This window comes from Rhinoderma darwinii, chromosome 8 (assembly GCF_050947455.1).
Source record: "Rhinoderma darwinii isolate aRhiDar2 chromosome 8, aRhiDar2.hap1, whole genome shotgun sequence".
Taxonomy (NCBI): Eukaryota; Metazoa; Chordata; class Amphibia; order Anura; family Rhinodermatidae; genus Rhinoderma; species Rhinoderma darwinii.
Window position 1 is genome coordinate 108,233,285 of NC_134694.1, and position 15,686 is coordinate 108,248,970.

Below are 15,686 nucleotides of genomic sequence, written 5' to 3' on the forward strand. Positions count from 1 at the left end.
TCATTAATAAACATTAGATACATTTTATGGTGTATTTAGTTATTTGCCAAAAAAGTATTGTACAAAGGACCTCCTATATAAAAAAAATGGTGCTGTGGCGCATAAGAACCAATTAAACTCTGGCTAATGTCTTTCCAACGCTGGTCATAAGATAAAAGCATGGATTTGATTGGCTCTTATCGGCACAGTCTTTCACTTTTTGTCTGCATGAGACCAGACAGACTCTCGGTAAGAAAATAAAAAACACATACTCGTCCTTCTCAATGAATTAGAATATCATCAAAAAGTTAATTTATTTCAGTAATTCAATTCAAAAAGTAAAACTCCTATACTATATACATTTATTACACACAGAGGGATCTATTTCCAGCATTTTTTTTCTTTTGATGATTATGGTGAGGGTATGTTCACACGCAGTGTTTTCAGGCGTAATTCAGGCATTTTACGCCTCGAATTACGCCTGAAAAAACGCCCCTAATACGCCTACAAACATCTGCCCATTGCTTTCAATGGGAATTATGATGTTCTGTTCCCGCGAGCCTTTATTTTACGCGTCGCTGTCAAAATACGGCACGTAAAATGACGGCTCGTCAAAAGAAGTGCAGGACACTTCTTGGGATGTTTTTGGAGGCATTTTTCATGGGCTCCATTGAAAAACAGCTCCAAAAACGGCCATAAAAAATGCAGCGAAAAACGCGAGTTGTTAAAAAAAAACACCTGAAATTCAGGAGCTGTTTTCGCCTGAAAACAGCTCCGTATTTTCAGATGTTTTTGCTGACTGCGTGTGAACATACCCTAAGGGTATGTGCACACACAAACTCAAAAACGTCTGAAAATACGAAGCTTCTTTTAATTTGGAGCTTTTTTTGAGGCGTTTTTCATAGTGTTCAATGGAAAATCCGCTCCAAAAAAACGCCTCAAGAAGTGACATGCTACTTCTTTTTATGGAGCGTTTTTTTACTATGAACTAAATGCTGTTTTTCCCATTGATTTCAATCGGCAGATGTTTGTAGGCGTTCAGCTTCCGTTTTTTTTCAGGCATTTTTCGAGGCGTAAATGCCCCAAAATACGCCTGAAAACACTGTGTGAACATACCCTCAGAGTTAATGAAAACCCAAAATTTTGTGTCTCAGAAAATTAGAATATTATATAAGCCCAATTTCAAAAATGATTTTTAATACCGAAATGCTGGCCTACTGAAAAGTGTGTCCAGTATCTGCCCTCAATACTTGGTTGGGGCTCAGACTCTGCATGAATTACTGCATCAATGCGGCGTGGCATGGAGGCGATCAGCCGGTGGCACTGCTAAGGTGTTATCAATGCGGCGTTGCATGGAGATCAGCCTGTGGCACTGCTGAGGTGTTATCAATGCGGCGTGGCATGGAGGCGATCAGCCGGTGGCACTGCTAAGGTGTTATCAATGCGGCGTTGCATGGAGATCAGCCTGTGGCACTGCTGAGATGTTATCTATGCGGCGTGGCATGGAGGCGATCAGCCTGTGGCACTGCTGATGTGGTATCAATGCGGCGTGGCATGGAGGCGATCAGCCTGTGGAACTTCTGAGGTGTTATGGGAGCCCAGGTTGCTTTGATAGCGGTCTTCAGCTCCTCTGCATTGTTGGGTCTGGGGTCTCATCTTCCTCTTGACAATACCCTGTAGATTCTCTATGGGGTTTAGGTCAGGCCAGTTTGCTGGCCAATCAAGTGCAGTGTTACTGTGGTTATTACACCAGGTGTTGGCACTTTTGGCAGTGTGGGCAGGTGCCAAGTCCTGCTGGAAAATGAAATCAGCATCTCCATAAAGCTTGTCAGCAGAGGGAAGCATGAAGTGCTGGGAAATGTCCTGCTAGACGCTGCGCTGACTCTGGACTTGATATAACACAGTGACCAACACCAGCAGATGACACGGCCCCCAAACCATCACTGACTGTGGAAACGTCACACGAGACCACAAGACACTTGGATTGACGCCTCTCCACTCTCCCTCCAGACTCTGGGACCGAGATTTACAAATGAAATGCAAATTTTACTTTCATCTGATAACGGGACTCTGGACACTGAGCAGCAGTGCTGGTCCACTGTGTTATATCAAGTCCAGAGTTAGCGCAGCGTCTAACAGGACATTTCCCAGCACTTCATGATTCCCTCTGCTGACAGCTTTATGGAGATGCTGATTTCATTTTCCAGCAGGACTTGGCACCTGCCCACACTGCCAAAAGTACCAATACCTGGTGTAATAACCACAGTAACACTGCGCCTGATTGGCCAGCAAACTGGCCTGATCTAAACCCCCATAGAGAATCTATAGGGTATTGTCAAGAGGAAGATGAGAGACCCCAGACCCAACAATGCAGACGAGCTGAAGGCCGATATCAAAGCAACCTGGGCTTCCATAACACCTCAGCAGTGCCACAGGCTGATCACCCCCATGCCACGCCGCATTGATAACACCTCAGCAGTGCCACAGGTTGATCACCTCCATGCCACGCCGCATTGATAACACCTCAGCAGTGCCACAGGCTGATCGCCTCCATGCCACGCCGCATTGATAACACCTCAGCAGTGCCCCAGGCTGATCGCCTCCATGCCACGCCGCATTGATAACACCTCAGCAGTGCCACAGGCTGGTCGCCTCCATGCCACGCCGCATTGATGCAGTAATTCATGCAGAGTCGGAGCCCCGACCAAGTATTGAGGGCAGATACTGGACAGACTTCTCGGTAGGACAACATTTCCATATTAGAAATCATTTTTAAAATTGGGCTTATACAATATCATGCTCTGCCCCCTCAGGTCTTGTACTAGGCCTAACACAGGACATCAGTTTTGCCCAGCGTTCCTTTAATTTTTCCTTTTTGCGCCAACTGAGATATCACAACCGGTGCAAAGTCGTAATTGCCCATGGCAACCAATACGGTCGCTTTCATTTCCTCTGAAACATTTGAGGGGTAATCTGACTGGTTCTCCAATTTTGATGTCTCCCCATCGTCTTCAAGTCAGTTGTACAGGTCACAGGACTGGACTAAAATGACGCAGATCGTTTGTAACTTTGCCGCCAGTCGCGTGTACCATTTTCTAGTGCATTTAATTTACACGCCACTACTGCGTTGTATCCTGATAATAGTGGTTGGTGAGGGGCCCAAAGATCTTTATTTTTCAGGGGCCAAGACGACTTCCAAGATGGGAGCCATGTAGCCACTGTCACAGCATTTATTTTACAGCCTCCTCTACCGATAACGACATATAGTAAATCTTTACAATATAGAAAAAGGGGAGGAAGAAAAGTGCACCGCACATGCGCATGAACCCACGTGACCGAAGTGAGGGCGGAAGATATTCAGTCTGGAGCCGGGCGGAAACAGGAAGTGAGAGCCAGGTTCCGCTTCCGGTCTTTCTCTCCTACCTGAAAAGCAACATGACTTCGTTTGAGCAGATGAGAGCAAATGTGGGGAAATTACTGCGGGGCATCGACAGGTGATTATCGGGTCATGAGGGCTGTGTACGTGAAGCGTTATGCTGCTAACTAATGTATTGCAAAATTCGCGCAGGATCGTGGGTAGAGCCTGATCGCCACATGATGCTGGGTAATCATCATGCGGCTCCTTTGCTATAACGACAACTCTCATCATGTCCTGATCATGACATTGAGCTAAAGACGTCTACTCTTTACTATTACCCCCCCCCCCCCCGTAACAAAAAAAATCACAATAAAAACCCTGTAACATTCTATTATACCCCGTGTTTCAATTCCCCTCCGTTTTAAAAGTCTATGCTTGCTGTCCGTGAATGGTAATATTCAGAGGCTTTTAAAATTCAGTCTGTGTAACCCTCTGTGAGCGCATGTCTGCTGTATCGCAGATCTCTTGCCTGTCATGATGGTTTGATACACTGTTGCAGTCAGGTACTTGACTGGTATAGGATTACCTAGACTGGACACATTGTAGCAAACTCAGCTGTGAGAAGTATTCTGTCTATACAGGTTATCAGACTCTGGGTGTTCATAAGATTGTTCCCAATCACTGACTGCTGCAGAGATCTTGAAAGTTGGGTGGAATTGTAGCAAAAGCTGCCGAACTTTTCATTACATAATCAAATTTGTGACAACTTCTGACCATATTCCTTCCCAAACATTTTATGGCATCTAAATATTTGTCAGGGCAAGACACATAATGCCAATAAGAAAAATGTTGGATCTTTTGGAAGACGCTCTGTCACCAGATTATAAGTGCCCTGTCTTCTACATAATGTGATTGGCGCTGTAATGTAGATTACAGCAGTGTTTTTTATTTAGAAAAACGATCATTTTTGACGGAGTTATGACCTATATTAGCTTTATGCTAATGAGTTTCTTAATAGACACCTGGGCGTGTTTTACTTTTTGGCCAAGTGGGCGTTGTGGAGAGAAGTGTATGACGCTGACCAATCAGCGTCATACACTTCTCTCCATTCATTTACACAGCACATAGTGATCTATGTAGATCAATGTGTGCAGTCACTTACCCACATATTAACGTTACTCAAGTGTTCTGACAATGAATATACATTACCTCCAGCCCGGACTTGATGTCTATTCAGAATCCTGACACTTCGCTAACGTTTGTGTGAGATTTACAGCACAACAAGCGTAATCTCGTTTTAAATGACAGTTTACAGCGTAATCTCGCGAGATTACGCTTGCTGTGCTGTAAATCTCACACAAACGTTAGCGAAGTGTCAGGATTCTGAATAGACATCACGTCCTGGCTGGAGGTAATGTATATTCATTGTCAGGACACTGCAGTAATGTTATAGTGTGTTTTTGTGTGGCAGCACATAGTGATATAGCTATATCGCTATGTGCAGTGTAAATGAATGGAGAGAAGTGTATGACGCTGATTGGTCAGCGTCATACACTTCTCTCCACAACGCCCACTTGGCCATATAGTAAAACACGCCCAGTTGTCCATTAAGAAACTCATTAGCATAAATCTAAAATAGTTCATAACTCCGTCAAAAATGATAATTTTTCTAAATAAAAAACACTTCTGTAATCTACATTACAGCGCCAATCACATTATGTAGAAGATAGGCCGCTTATAATGTGGTGACGGAGCCTCTTTAAGCGCATGTACGCTGTCCTCCAATGTCTCCATCAGTCACGTAGACGCGGTGGTATTCTCAACTTAGACATTTATGGCTTATCCACAGAATAGATCATAAATGCCTAATAGGTGTGGGTCCCAGCTCTGGTCCTGTACCTATATTGAGAACGGGGGTCATCCAACCCCTGTTCTACCTGGTGCGGCGCCTGTAAGCTCCCGATTCCAGGCAGAGACTAGTGCATAGACAAGTGGAGAGGAGGCCTCTCCATTCTTCTGTAGGGGAATTACGGAAACAGCCAAGCGTGCAGGATTCTCTCCACTAGCCCCTGTCTGGAATCTGTGGCCGGTGGCTATCACTCGAGGCGAGACGGGTTGAATGACCCCCGTTCTCAATAAATGGATGTGCCATTAATTTCTAAGTTGGGAATATCCCCTTAAATGGAGCGGCATCACACATGTTCAACCGCTGTTCCATTTAAAGTTCTCCTCACTGAGTTCATGTAGTAAGGGGGAACAGGAGGCTCGGGACCCCAGTTCTTGTGATCAGTGGGGGTCCCAGTGAAAAGGCATTTATCACCAACCCTGTGGATAGATGATAAATGTCTATCGTGGCCCATGGAAGGGGCTCACATTCAATGGTTTGCGTGAATGAAACAACCCAGAGAAAAGTAGTATAATCGCTGGCAGTAGGAAGGATATCTTCTGCAGTTGCATCTTGATAAGGGGGTTTACTTGGGGGCAGTCGAGGAACACAATGGTGAAAGATAACTAAAAGGTGATTTAGTATCAGGTGCTCTTGAGAGCAATCGTCAGGTGGCTCTTTCTTCTGTACCTATTGTAGTTCCTCCTGGCACAGGGTACCAAATGACTGTTCACTTAAACTGTTGTGTTTTTTTTCCTTTTATAGGTACAATCCCGAGAATTTGGCAACATTAGAGCGCTACGTAGAGACCCAGGCTAAGGAGAATGCCTATGACTTGGAAGCAAATCTGGCTGTACTAAAACTGTGAGTTTCTTCATGTCAGGAAGTATTTTCTGTACTCAGCAGATATTAAAGGGGTTGTCACAACTGGACAAGTTCTACCCATATTACCTACTAAGGCAAACAGACCTCATAGAGGGAGTCCCCCACTGCGGATAACCCCCTCTGCCAGACAGTGCCACAGGGTGTTTAATTTCCCTTCACCTTCTCCTCACTATTTTCTGAATAGGTGATAAATATCTATTATGGAAAAACTTATTTAAATCACCATCAGGGTTTATAGCGATTTAATTGTGTGACGGCTCTAATACGGACACTAAAATGCGGCTGTATTAAGCCAGACGTAAAGTGATCGTCTTTTTTTTTTTTACTCTAAGGCCTCATTTACACGGTGTAGTATTCACGCTTAATTAGTGCCAAAGTCTGCTTGTATCCGGCTTTCCATTATTTTCAATGGGAATCTGTGCCGCAGTTCATACAGCTGGATTTTTCCACTACGGAAAAAACATGCCGGGTAGCCACACGTGGAGCCAGTCAGATTTCTGCCTCAGGTTCTTGGAGAAAAAAAATCTGTCGTCTGACCATACCCTAAGTAGTTAGACGTTATTTGTAGTTTCTAATTACTCCATGTTTGCTGTAATGAAGATCAGCTCTGGCTGATTGATGAACTTGTGCTTATACATAGCAGCCAATCTGAACAAGCAGTGCTGCAGTATAAAGCATGGAGTCTAACAGAGCAGCAGTTTGAGCCACTGATTAGATAGGAGATGGATTTCAAATTTCCACTAGGCTATGCATTTGTTGTGTAAACTGAGGACATTTCTCCATGCATGGTCGATGCACAGTAGAGTGGACCCCCTTCCCCATAGCGATACATTGCCAGGTTACATTACTAGTGGTCCTGATGTCTGTTTTTCTTTATTTGCAGCTACCAGTTCAATCCAGCTTTCTTCCAGACCACAGTCTCCACTCAGATCCTGCTCAAGGCGCTGACCAACCTACCCCACACAGACTTCACACTATGCAAGTGTATGATCGACCAGACTCACGTATCCTTCCAGTGTATATTCTACACGAGTATATGATTGTGTGCTCAATAGGGCCACAATTGTCATTTCAGGAACCTAATGTGATACTGCAGGGAGGGGGGAAGGTTGTACCGGACAGATCTTCCTCCCCAGAGTCCCTGCCTCCCCGTGGGAATACTGTCCTGTACTGATAACCGTACAGGACAGTATTCCCATGGGGAGGCAGGGACTCCTAGCATCACAGATAACTGCTGCTAGGGGCCCAGCTTCCTGAACTGTGTTCGGTCCAGGAAATGCGGGCGACATACGGTCCATATATCAAACACAGCCACGCGAATAAGGCCTAATAGTAATTAACCCCATCATTTCACTCAGATTAACCCAATGTTGCCCATTATAGTAAGAGATCCCATCAAGTACCTCGCTCAGTCATAATGGGCAACATTGGGTTAATGTGAGGTAGATGATGGGGTTAATTACTATTAATGTGAGGCACATGGAGGTTCAAAATTGGTAACACCCTGTGCCTCACATCTGAAAACGGAAGGACTGTTTTGTGGGATTTTTATTGTTGGCATAGTATCGTTTTGGTATCGAGCATCACAATACTCTAAGTATCGGTATCGAAGTCCAAATTCTGGTATCGTGACAACCCTAATGCACACATGAGAAAAGTATGAAACTTGTTGCAAACTAAGAATCGGGGAGGGGGTCTGATAATGAATTAAGAGATTTTAGCGTGAAACTTACCAGAGTGAACTTTTGTTAATTGCACATTTCGTGGGTCCAAGTAGAGAAATGAGGCATTGTGTTATCTTTGGCCCAGGGGTTACAAGGATCCTGCTGCCATGTTCTGCACAGGGAAAGGAATGTTTAAAATAAAACAAATTGCATTTCACGTTCCCAATCGGTCTCTATTGTTGATGAGGACAGGAAATGTACAGAATAGTAGGGAGAAATAAAGAGCACCTTGTTAAAGGAACACTCCAGGATGAACGGATACGCTGTTCTGCTTTGTGCAGGGCCCGAGGGGGCGGAGCATGACACAGGATTTCTCTTGGGTGTTTTATGAAGCTGTTTTAGTGTACCAGTTAAAGGGTTTTCCCACAATGGGCATTTATTACCTATCCACAGAATGGGTGGAAAATGTCTGATCGCTGGGACCCCTTCCTCATACACGACCACAGTGATGAGTTTGAATGGAGTGGTGGTCCAGCATGCACCCTGGAGCTCCATTCAATATCTATGGGGCTGATGGAAACACCTGAGCGCTGTATTCGGCTGTCCCATAGACAATGAATGGAGCGACGGCGCATTCTTGACCGCCACTTAGTTTAAACTCTGCCTCACTATGGTTGTGCTGTGAAGAGGAACGGGGCTCGGGTGTCCCTAGTGATCGGTGGGGCCCCCAGCAATTAGCCATTTATCACCTATTCTGTGGATAGGTCTAAATGTCCACTGTGGTAAAATCCCTTTAAATGGTCTCTATGCTATGAGAATAAAGCATAAAATCGGCATAGGGATGCTACTTCCTGACATTCATCCTGTTCCTGGTGCTACCTCTTATGTCTTCCTCTGAGACTTTTCTGTGAGCATTATCACCTTTTTTCTGCACAAGACATCCAGGTTGTCATCTTATACATCTCCTTCACAGCAAGTCCTGCAATCAATACAGAGGCAGAATTGGAACAAGGTGCATATTAGAAAGTGGCAGCCCTTCCTAACACCAAATGTAATATAAGTTGATGGATATCTGGCACTTTATCATTTTTCTTTGGCTGTGTGGAACAGAACTGGAGTCTTTTGAGCTCTGGCCGGATATTTTTGTGCTGTTTTTTTTCCTTGACATTTGGGCTCGCAGCAAGAGGAGCGTCCAATCAGACAAATCTTGTATTTGGGGGATCTTCTAGAGACCTGTCACTTTCAGGCATTTTGGGTAAGTTCCCTCTTTCTATTGTGGCATATGTAAACTCTTGCGAGCGACTTCAGATTTATCAATTCCCTTCTCTTCTCTCAATCTAATGTCTCCACAGACAGCGCTAGACGAGAATCTAGACCTTCTTGATGGTTTAGCTGGGTTTGAGGACTCTGTTAGAAAATGTAAGTATTGTTAAAGGATAGCTAAACTTTTGTTAAAGCTTTTGACATGTCAGAAGTTTTGATCGGTGAAGCACGGTGACCACCACCTAAAACGAAGCAGCAGATACGCTCCATGAAGCGCTGGGCCGCTTTGTTTCTTGGAAAGCCGAGCGAGCGGTGTACAGGCTCAGAGTTTTTCCTGATACAGAGCTCCAAATTCCCTTCTCCCCTCCACACAGCCATAGAGTTAAATAATAAAATTCTGTGTACCTTCAGCCACCAATAGGAGGCGCTTAGGAGCTTACGGAACACAGTTTTATGGAATTCAATGGGATCTGTAAAAGTCTTTTTCATTAAATTCCCAATAGTGGTGGCTGCAGGCAGTCAGAGTTTTATCATTTCAACATCTTGTCATGTCCCTGGGATTTGTCAGATGATGTCATCGGTAGGCTCTGTACACTCTAACCTTTACCGATCGCTGGAACAAAGAGAGGCTGTAGTGTTGTAATGGCGCTGTAATGCACGTGGAGTTTCATTGCAGTGAATTTCAGATCTTTGCTTCTCAACTCCAGTCATTCTAGAGATCAGTGAAGGTCACGGGAAACAGACCCCCAACAATGACCTTTTCTGATATGTCTCAGTAAGGCTTCGTTCACATCTGCGCTAGGGCTCCGTTCAGTCAGAGCTTTCCGTTGGAAACCATAGGTTTCCGTATCCATCACCATTGATTTCAATGGTGACGGATCCGGTCCGAATGGTCTCCGTTGTGCAAGGGTTCCGTTGTTTTGACTGTATCAATAGCGCAGTCGACTACGCAGATGTGAACGAAGTCTTAATGTCGTCACTTGCTTATCAGTGCTAGGACCCTCACCTATCACAAAAACGAAGGGCCCAAGGCCACTGATCAGCAAGTGAAAGCAAATACTAGTGATATGCCGCCACCTGCTATGGCTGGAATATCGCTTTTAACTCTATGTTGTGTTCAAGGGAGCAGAAGATTTGGAAATCCACATTAAAATCTACTACGCAATTAGAACTGAATTTTGGCTAGATTTAGATTAGCAGAAAAGTAAATGCTAGATACACTTCACTCATCTCCACTCCTGGTTCTGACATCTTATTGTAGTGAAGAATCACTTGTAGGTGTATTCGCCTTTACCAATCGTTGTACCGTTCTAAGTTTTGCATCCTGTTCTCTTTAGTTATCTGCCATGTTGTGGGGATCACCTACCAGCACATTGACCGGTGGCTTTTGGCGGAGATGCTTGGAGATCTGTCAGGTATGTAGTCACGTTGACCTGTACGGGGTTGGGCCGGGAGATCTGGCCGACACACGGACCGTTTTTCACAGCCCGAACTCTGTCGTTTGCAAAAAGTGTCAGGAACAGCAACACTATTTCCCACAGGCTGTGTGTGGTATTGCAGCTCAGCCCCATTCACTTTAATGGGACTGATGTACATTTCTAGTCACAACCCATGGACTGGAGTGTCGCTGTTTTTGGGAGATGGCATCTATGTTTTTATTTCATTTCACTTAAACCCTTGATGGTATAAACACATGGGGTTTGCATAGGGGAATAGACCCTGCAGCTCATATGCTTATTCTTTCCGCTCTCCCAGAACCCCAACTCCGAGTCTGGATGAGCAAATATGGCTGGACAGAAGCAGAAAATGGCAAGATCTTCATTTGTAACCAGGAAGAGAATATCAAACCCAAGAACATTGTGGAGAAGATTGATTTTGACAGTAAGTCTTAAATAATCCGCTGCGAGCAAAGTGACATCACAGTTATATTAAGTGTCCTCGATAATGTGTAGCAGGAGCTCATTACATAGAACTTTTTTGGCACTATAATTCCTGTTCTGAGCACTTATTAGTTATAATCTTCAGTACTAGATATTTTCAGGGACCAGAAAGCCATTTGGGGGAATTTATCAAAACTTGGGCTAAGCAAAAAGGGGATAAGTGGCCCACAGCAACCAATCCGGTAGCTGCTTTAATTTCCAAAGGGCATTGGGCAAATGGAAGCTGAAATCTTATTGCTTGCTATGCGCAATGTTCACTTCTTCTTTGAAAAGTTTTGAGAACCCCCCCCCCCATTAATTGCGGGTGTGATTAACTTATTGTAGTAATTAACCTTTTCTGCCTCCTAGATTACTTATAACATGAAGATGACCCATCTAGACAGACCCTTTCTGATTTTCCTATTAGAACATATGAGCAGCATAGAGGGGGTCCCTGCTCAAGACCCTCCTCTATGAGCAAGAGTGGGGAGCCAGTAGAAATAGAGCAGCTCCTACTTCTCCCCCACAGCAGTGATCCCCAACCACAGGCTGTGATATCTGGTATCCCCCCCCCCCCCCCCCGGTGGCCGCAGGGAATTTCGGGCGAAAAACCGCACCAAACTGTGGTGCGGTTTTTCGCCCGGAATGTCCGGTGTGGAAAACTGCAGCACTTAGCAGGCCGGTCTCCTGGGATGAGTTTCATCCCAGGAGACTGCTGCAGCCTGTGGTTGGCTGCAGCGGCAGTCACATGGGATAAGGCGTCATCCAGGCCGCCGATACCGCCGCAATAAACGCAACAAATGTTATTTGTTGTGGGTTTTACATCCCCATTGAAAACCCGCAACAAACAAGCAGCGTTTACGCAAATACAATTGACATGCTGCAGAATAGAACTCCGTACCGCATGTCCATTTCTGAGCGGTTTATCCGCCCACTATTTACGCAGCAGCGTGTGGATGAGATTTGTTCTATCGCAACCACTTTGCTGCTACTGTATTCTGCTGCGGATGTCCCTCAACGAATTCCGTTGTGAAGAATCTGCGGTATTTACGCAACGTGTGAACTGACCCCAAATCCCGCCGGTCCCTGGAAAAAAATGTTTGCATGAAAGTGGTCCTTGGTGCAAAAAAGGTTGGGGACTGCTGCCCCACAGGATAGGGCATACATGTGTGATCGCTGGGAGTCTGACCGTTGGGACCCCCAGAGATGTGGAGAATGGGAGACCGAAAGTCCCCCGAAGTGCTCTATTAAGCTTCATGCACACGACCGTGCCCGTAATTACGACCCGTATTTACGGGTACAGCCGGCCGTTTTTACGAGCCGTTCTCCCATTATAAAGTATGGGAGCACGGTCCGTAAAATTAAAAAATAGGACATGTCCTATTTTTTTCGGCAAGTTTCTACGGCACGGACACCCTCCCGTAAATATACGGGAAGGTGTCCGTCGGCCATAGAAACTAATGGGCCCCTAATTACGCATGGTGCCTTAGAATGGAGTGCTAGTGCACATCCTCGGCCAGCCAGCGCTCCATTCATTTATAAGGGACTTCTGGGACCGCTGTCTCTGGCAACTCCGCTGTAATGAATGGAGCGCTGGTCGAGCATGTGCATTAGCGCTTTATTCTCATGGAGATTTTCGGGGGGATTTTTGGTCCCCCCTCAACACTGGAGGTCCCAGTGGGGTCAGACATCCAGCGATCACACACGTATCCCCTATCCTGTGGAAATACCTTTAAGTTTGGTTCACTTGAACTACGGGGTGTCTGGTTTATTGTGGCTGTTACACGGACGATAACATGTGGCTGCATTACGGCTGTCTGAACGGGTCCTAAGGCTCTGAACTGTATGAGGTTGCCGGGATGATTCAAGAAGCATAAACATGGCATTACCAGATCTCCATACCTATATAATGTCTGTTTTTGTTTTTTTCCCCACAGGTGTCTCTGGAATTATGGCATCTTCTCAGTGACTTTCTAAATTAAAAGAATAAACTTTATTTTATGTACAGACCAAACGTTACAATAAATGCGGTGAATTGATCCACACTTGCCGTCGTCTTCTCTTTAAAGCAGAATGGTGAATCTGAACCAAGAATTCAAGGTTTAGTCTCTGATCCCAAAGAATATTTGTGTATACCATCTGTGGTGAAACTACAACTCCCATCATGCCCAACATTTGTAGTTTGTCACTGTCCAGCTACACGTTGCAGACCACGGACAGAGCATATTCTTTCAGGAACCATGTCAAAGCTTGTTTCAGTCTTGATCATCCCCTCCAGCACTAAGTGCTAAAATATCTAAATTCTAACAATACAGTGGAACATATCCGACCATGATATATAGAGGAGTCTGTCCTGAAGAGGGAAAATCTACAATTTAAGGCCTTATTCATATGGCCGTGTTCGGTCCGTGATATACGTGATATCCGCGTTTCCCGGACCGAACACAGTCCAGGGAGCCGGGCTCCAAGCATCAAAGTTATGTATGACGCCAGGAGTCCCTGCCTCCTCGTGGAAATACTGTCATGTATGGTCTTGTAGGGGAAGGCCCTTTAAAAAAAAAAAAAAAGAGGCTAACATACATAGAGTATGCCAAAACGACACCCTTTTTATTTGCTGGGCCAATGGGGCCCTAGAGATAAAGCACAATGTGAGCACAGTCTTACCTTCGTATCCACTGACAGTTCTATGGTTTTTGCTCTGGTACCAAGTTCTAGTAATGCTTTAACCCCCAGCCGCTGCAGCCATTTTTAATTTTTTTTTAATTTTCGTTTTTTTCCTCCCCGCCTTCCAGAAGTTATAACTTTGCTTTTTTAATCTTTCGCTCAATGTAGCCGTATGAGGACTTGTTCTTTGGGGGACGAGTTGTAGTTTCTATTGGCACCATTTATTGTACTAGAGAAACTGAAAAACAATTATTTGTGGGGTGAAATGGGAGAAAAACAGCAATTCCTCCTTTTTTCTTTTTAACCACGCTCACTGTGCGGAAAAAAACAACATGTTAACTTTGTTTTCCGAGTCAATTTGATTACGGTGATTCCAAATTTATATTATGTTTTGTTTTACATCTTTAAAAAAAGCCGTAACTTTTTTTAATCTTCCGTCGATGGAGCGTTGGAGGACGAGCTTTGGTTTTGAGGAACATACGAGTTTTTGATCACTTTTTATTCTATTATTTGGTAAGGTCACCAAAAAACAGCAATTTTTGTTTGTGTGTTCTTTTTATGCCGCTTGCGTGCAGGATTTATGTTATATAGGACTTTTATGGACGGAAAGGCCAATTATGGTTGTTTTTTTTTACATTAGGGGTAAAAGGGGGTATTTTAAATATTAATTTTTTTAAAGTGCCTAGTTCCCTAGGGGACTTGAACGAGCGATTGTTTGCATGTATTGTGCTATTTACCAGCCCCTCTTAAGCCCTGCTTCCGGCAAGGCTTAATAGGAGCAAAAAGATTTCAAACCTGGGGCCTTATTTCTAACAGGTTAGACTCCGTGGTCGCTGTTCACCCATTAAAGGAATAATAAATCTTTCTCCTCAAACCTTTTAAGGTCCTTGAGTTAAGAGATCCTGATCGTGTTACATTCAATTTTGTACAGGGGCTTAACGGGAGGTTGGCAACAGTAAAGATGTAGAGAGCCGGATGTGACATCAGGAGGCCCTCTCCTAAATCTTCAAGGTGGTTTTCCACCAGAGATGTTTATGGCATGATTAGATAAACCATAAATGTCTGAGGGCTAGGGGTCTGACCTCGGGGGACGCTCACCTATACCTAAAATGGGGCCCTGGATCTTGTCCCTGGCAAAAAGGTGGCCATGCACGCACGGTCACTCTCCGTTATAGTGAACGGGGGTTACAGTTGTCATTTTTCAAATCAATTAAAACTTTGACATCTCTAAACAAAAATATGTACTAAAAATTGTCAACATATCTTCTAGTCTGGTTGGAGTTACTCCTTAAATGTATTTATAAAGAAATGTGATTAATAATGCAGGCAGAATCATCAGCTAACGTCACATTGGCATTCAGCTGAGGGCAGTAGCGCCACTTATCTCTGCGAAGCATTACAGGTTAAAAATCATCCGGTTGGATACTGAGGTTTGATTTCTTCACAGATACTGATCTAAAATCAGAACCATTGCGCTCCCTCAAGCATCAGTTCCCAGGTGAAACTGCAGCCTCTGCACCTCATATTCCTATACTCCTGATGTTACTGCACAGGAATAACAAACCGTCACAATACAAACATAACCACAGTGATGTCACAGTACAGGGATAACATACAGCGATGTCACAGCACGGATAATATACAGTGATGTCACAGTACAGGGATAATATACAGTGATGTCACAGTACAGGGATAATATACAGCGATGTCACGGTACAGGGATAATATACAGTGATGTCACAATACAGGGATAATATACAGTGATGTCACGGTACAGGGATAATATACAGCGATGTCACAGCACGGATAATAAATGCAGCGATATCACAGTACAGGGATAATATACAGTGATGTCACAGTACAGGGATAATATACAGTGATGTCACAGTACAGGGATAGTATACAGTGATGTCACAGTACAGGGATAATATACAGTGATGTCACGGTACAGGGATAATATACAGCGATGTCACAGCACGGATAATAAATGCAGCGATATCACAGTACAGGGATAATATACAGTGATGTCACGGTACAGGGATAATATACAGTGATGTCACGGTACAGGG

At 44.4% G+C, this 15,686-nt stretch overlaps 1 protein-coding gene across 1 annotated transcript; it reads left to right on the plus strand.

Moving 5' to 3' along the window:
* The first annotated feature begins 3,360 nt into the window (after positions 1 to 3,360).
* Positions 3,361 to 12,998, plus strand: EIF3K (eukaryotic translation initiation factor 3 subunit K). Its single transcript, XM_075836279.1, has 8 exons — positions 3,361 to 3,473; positions 5,988 to 6,086; positions 6,991 to 7,111; positions 8,952 to 9,026; positions 9,124 to 9,190; positions 10,372 to 10,449; positions 10,790 to 10,915; positions 12,891 to 12,998. The coding sequence occupies exons 1-8, from the start codon at positions 3,415 to 3,417 to the stop codon at positions 12,920 to 12,922; spliced, it is 657 nt and encodes a 218-aa protein (XP_075692394.1). The 5' UTR covers positions 3,361 to 3,414; the 3' UTR covers positions 12,923 to 12,998.
* Positions 12,999 to 15,686: the final 2,688 nt, after the last annotated feature.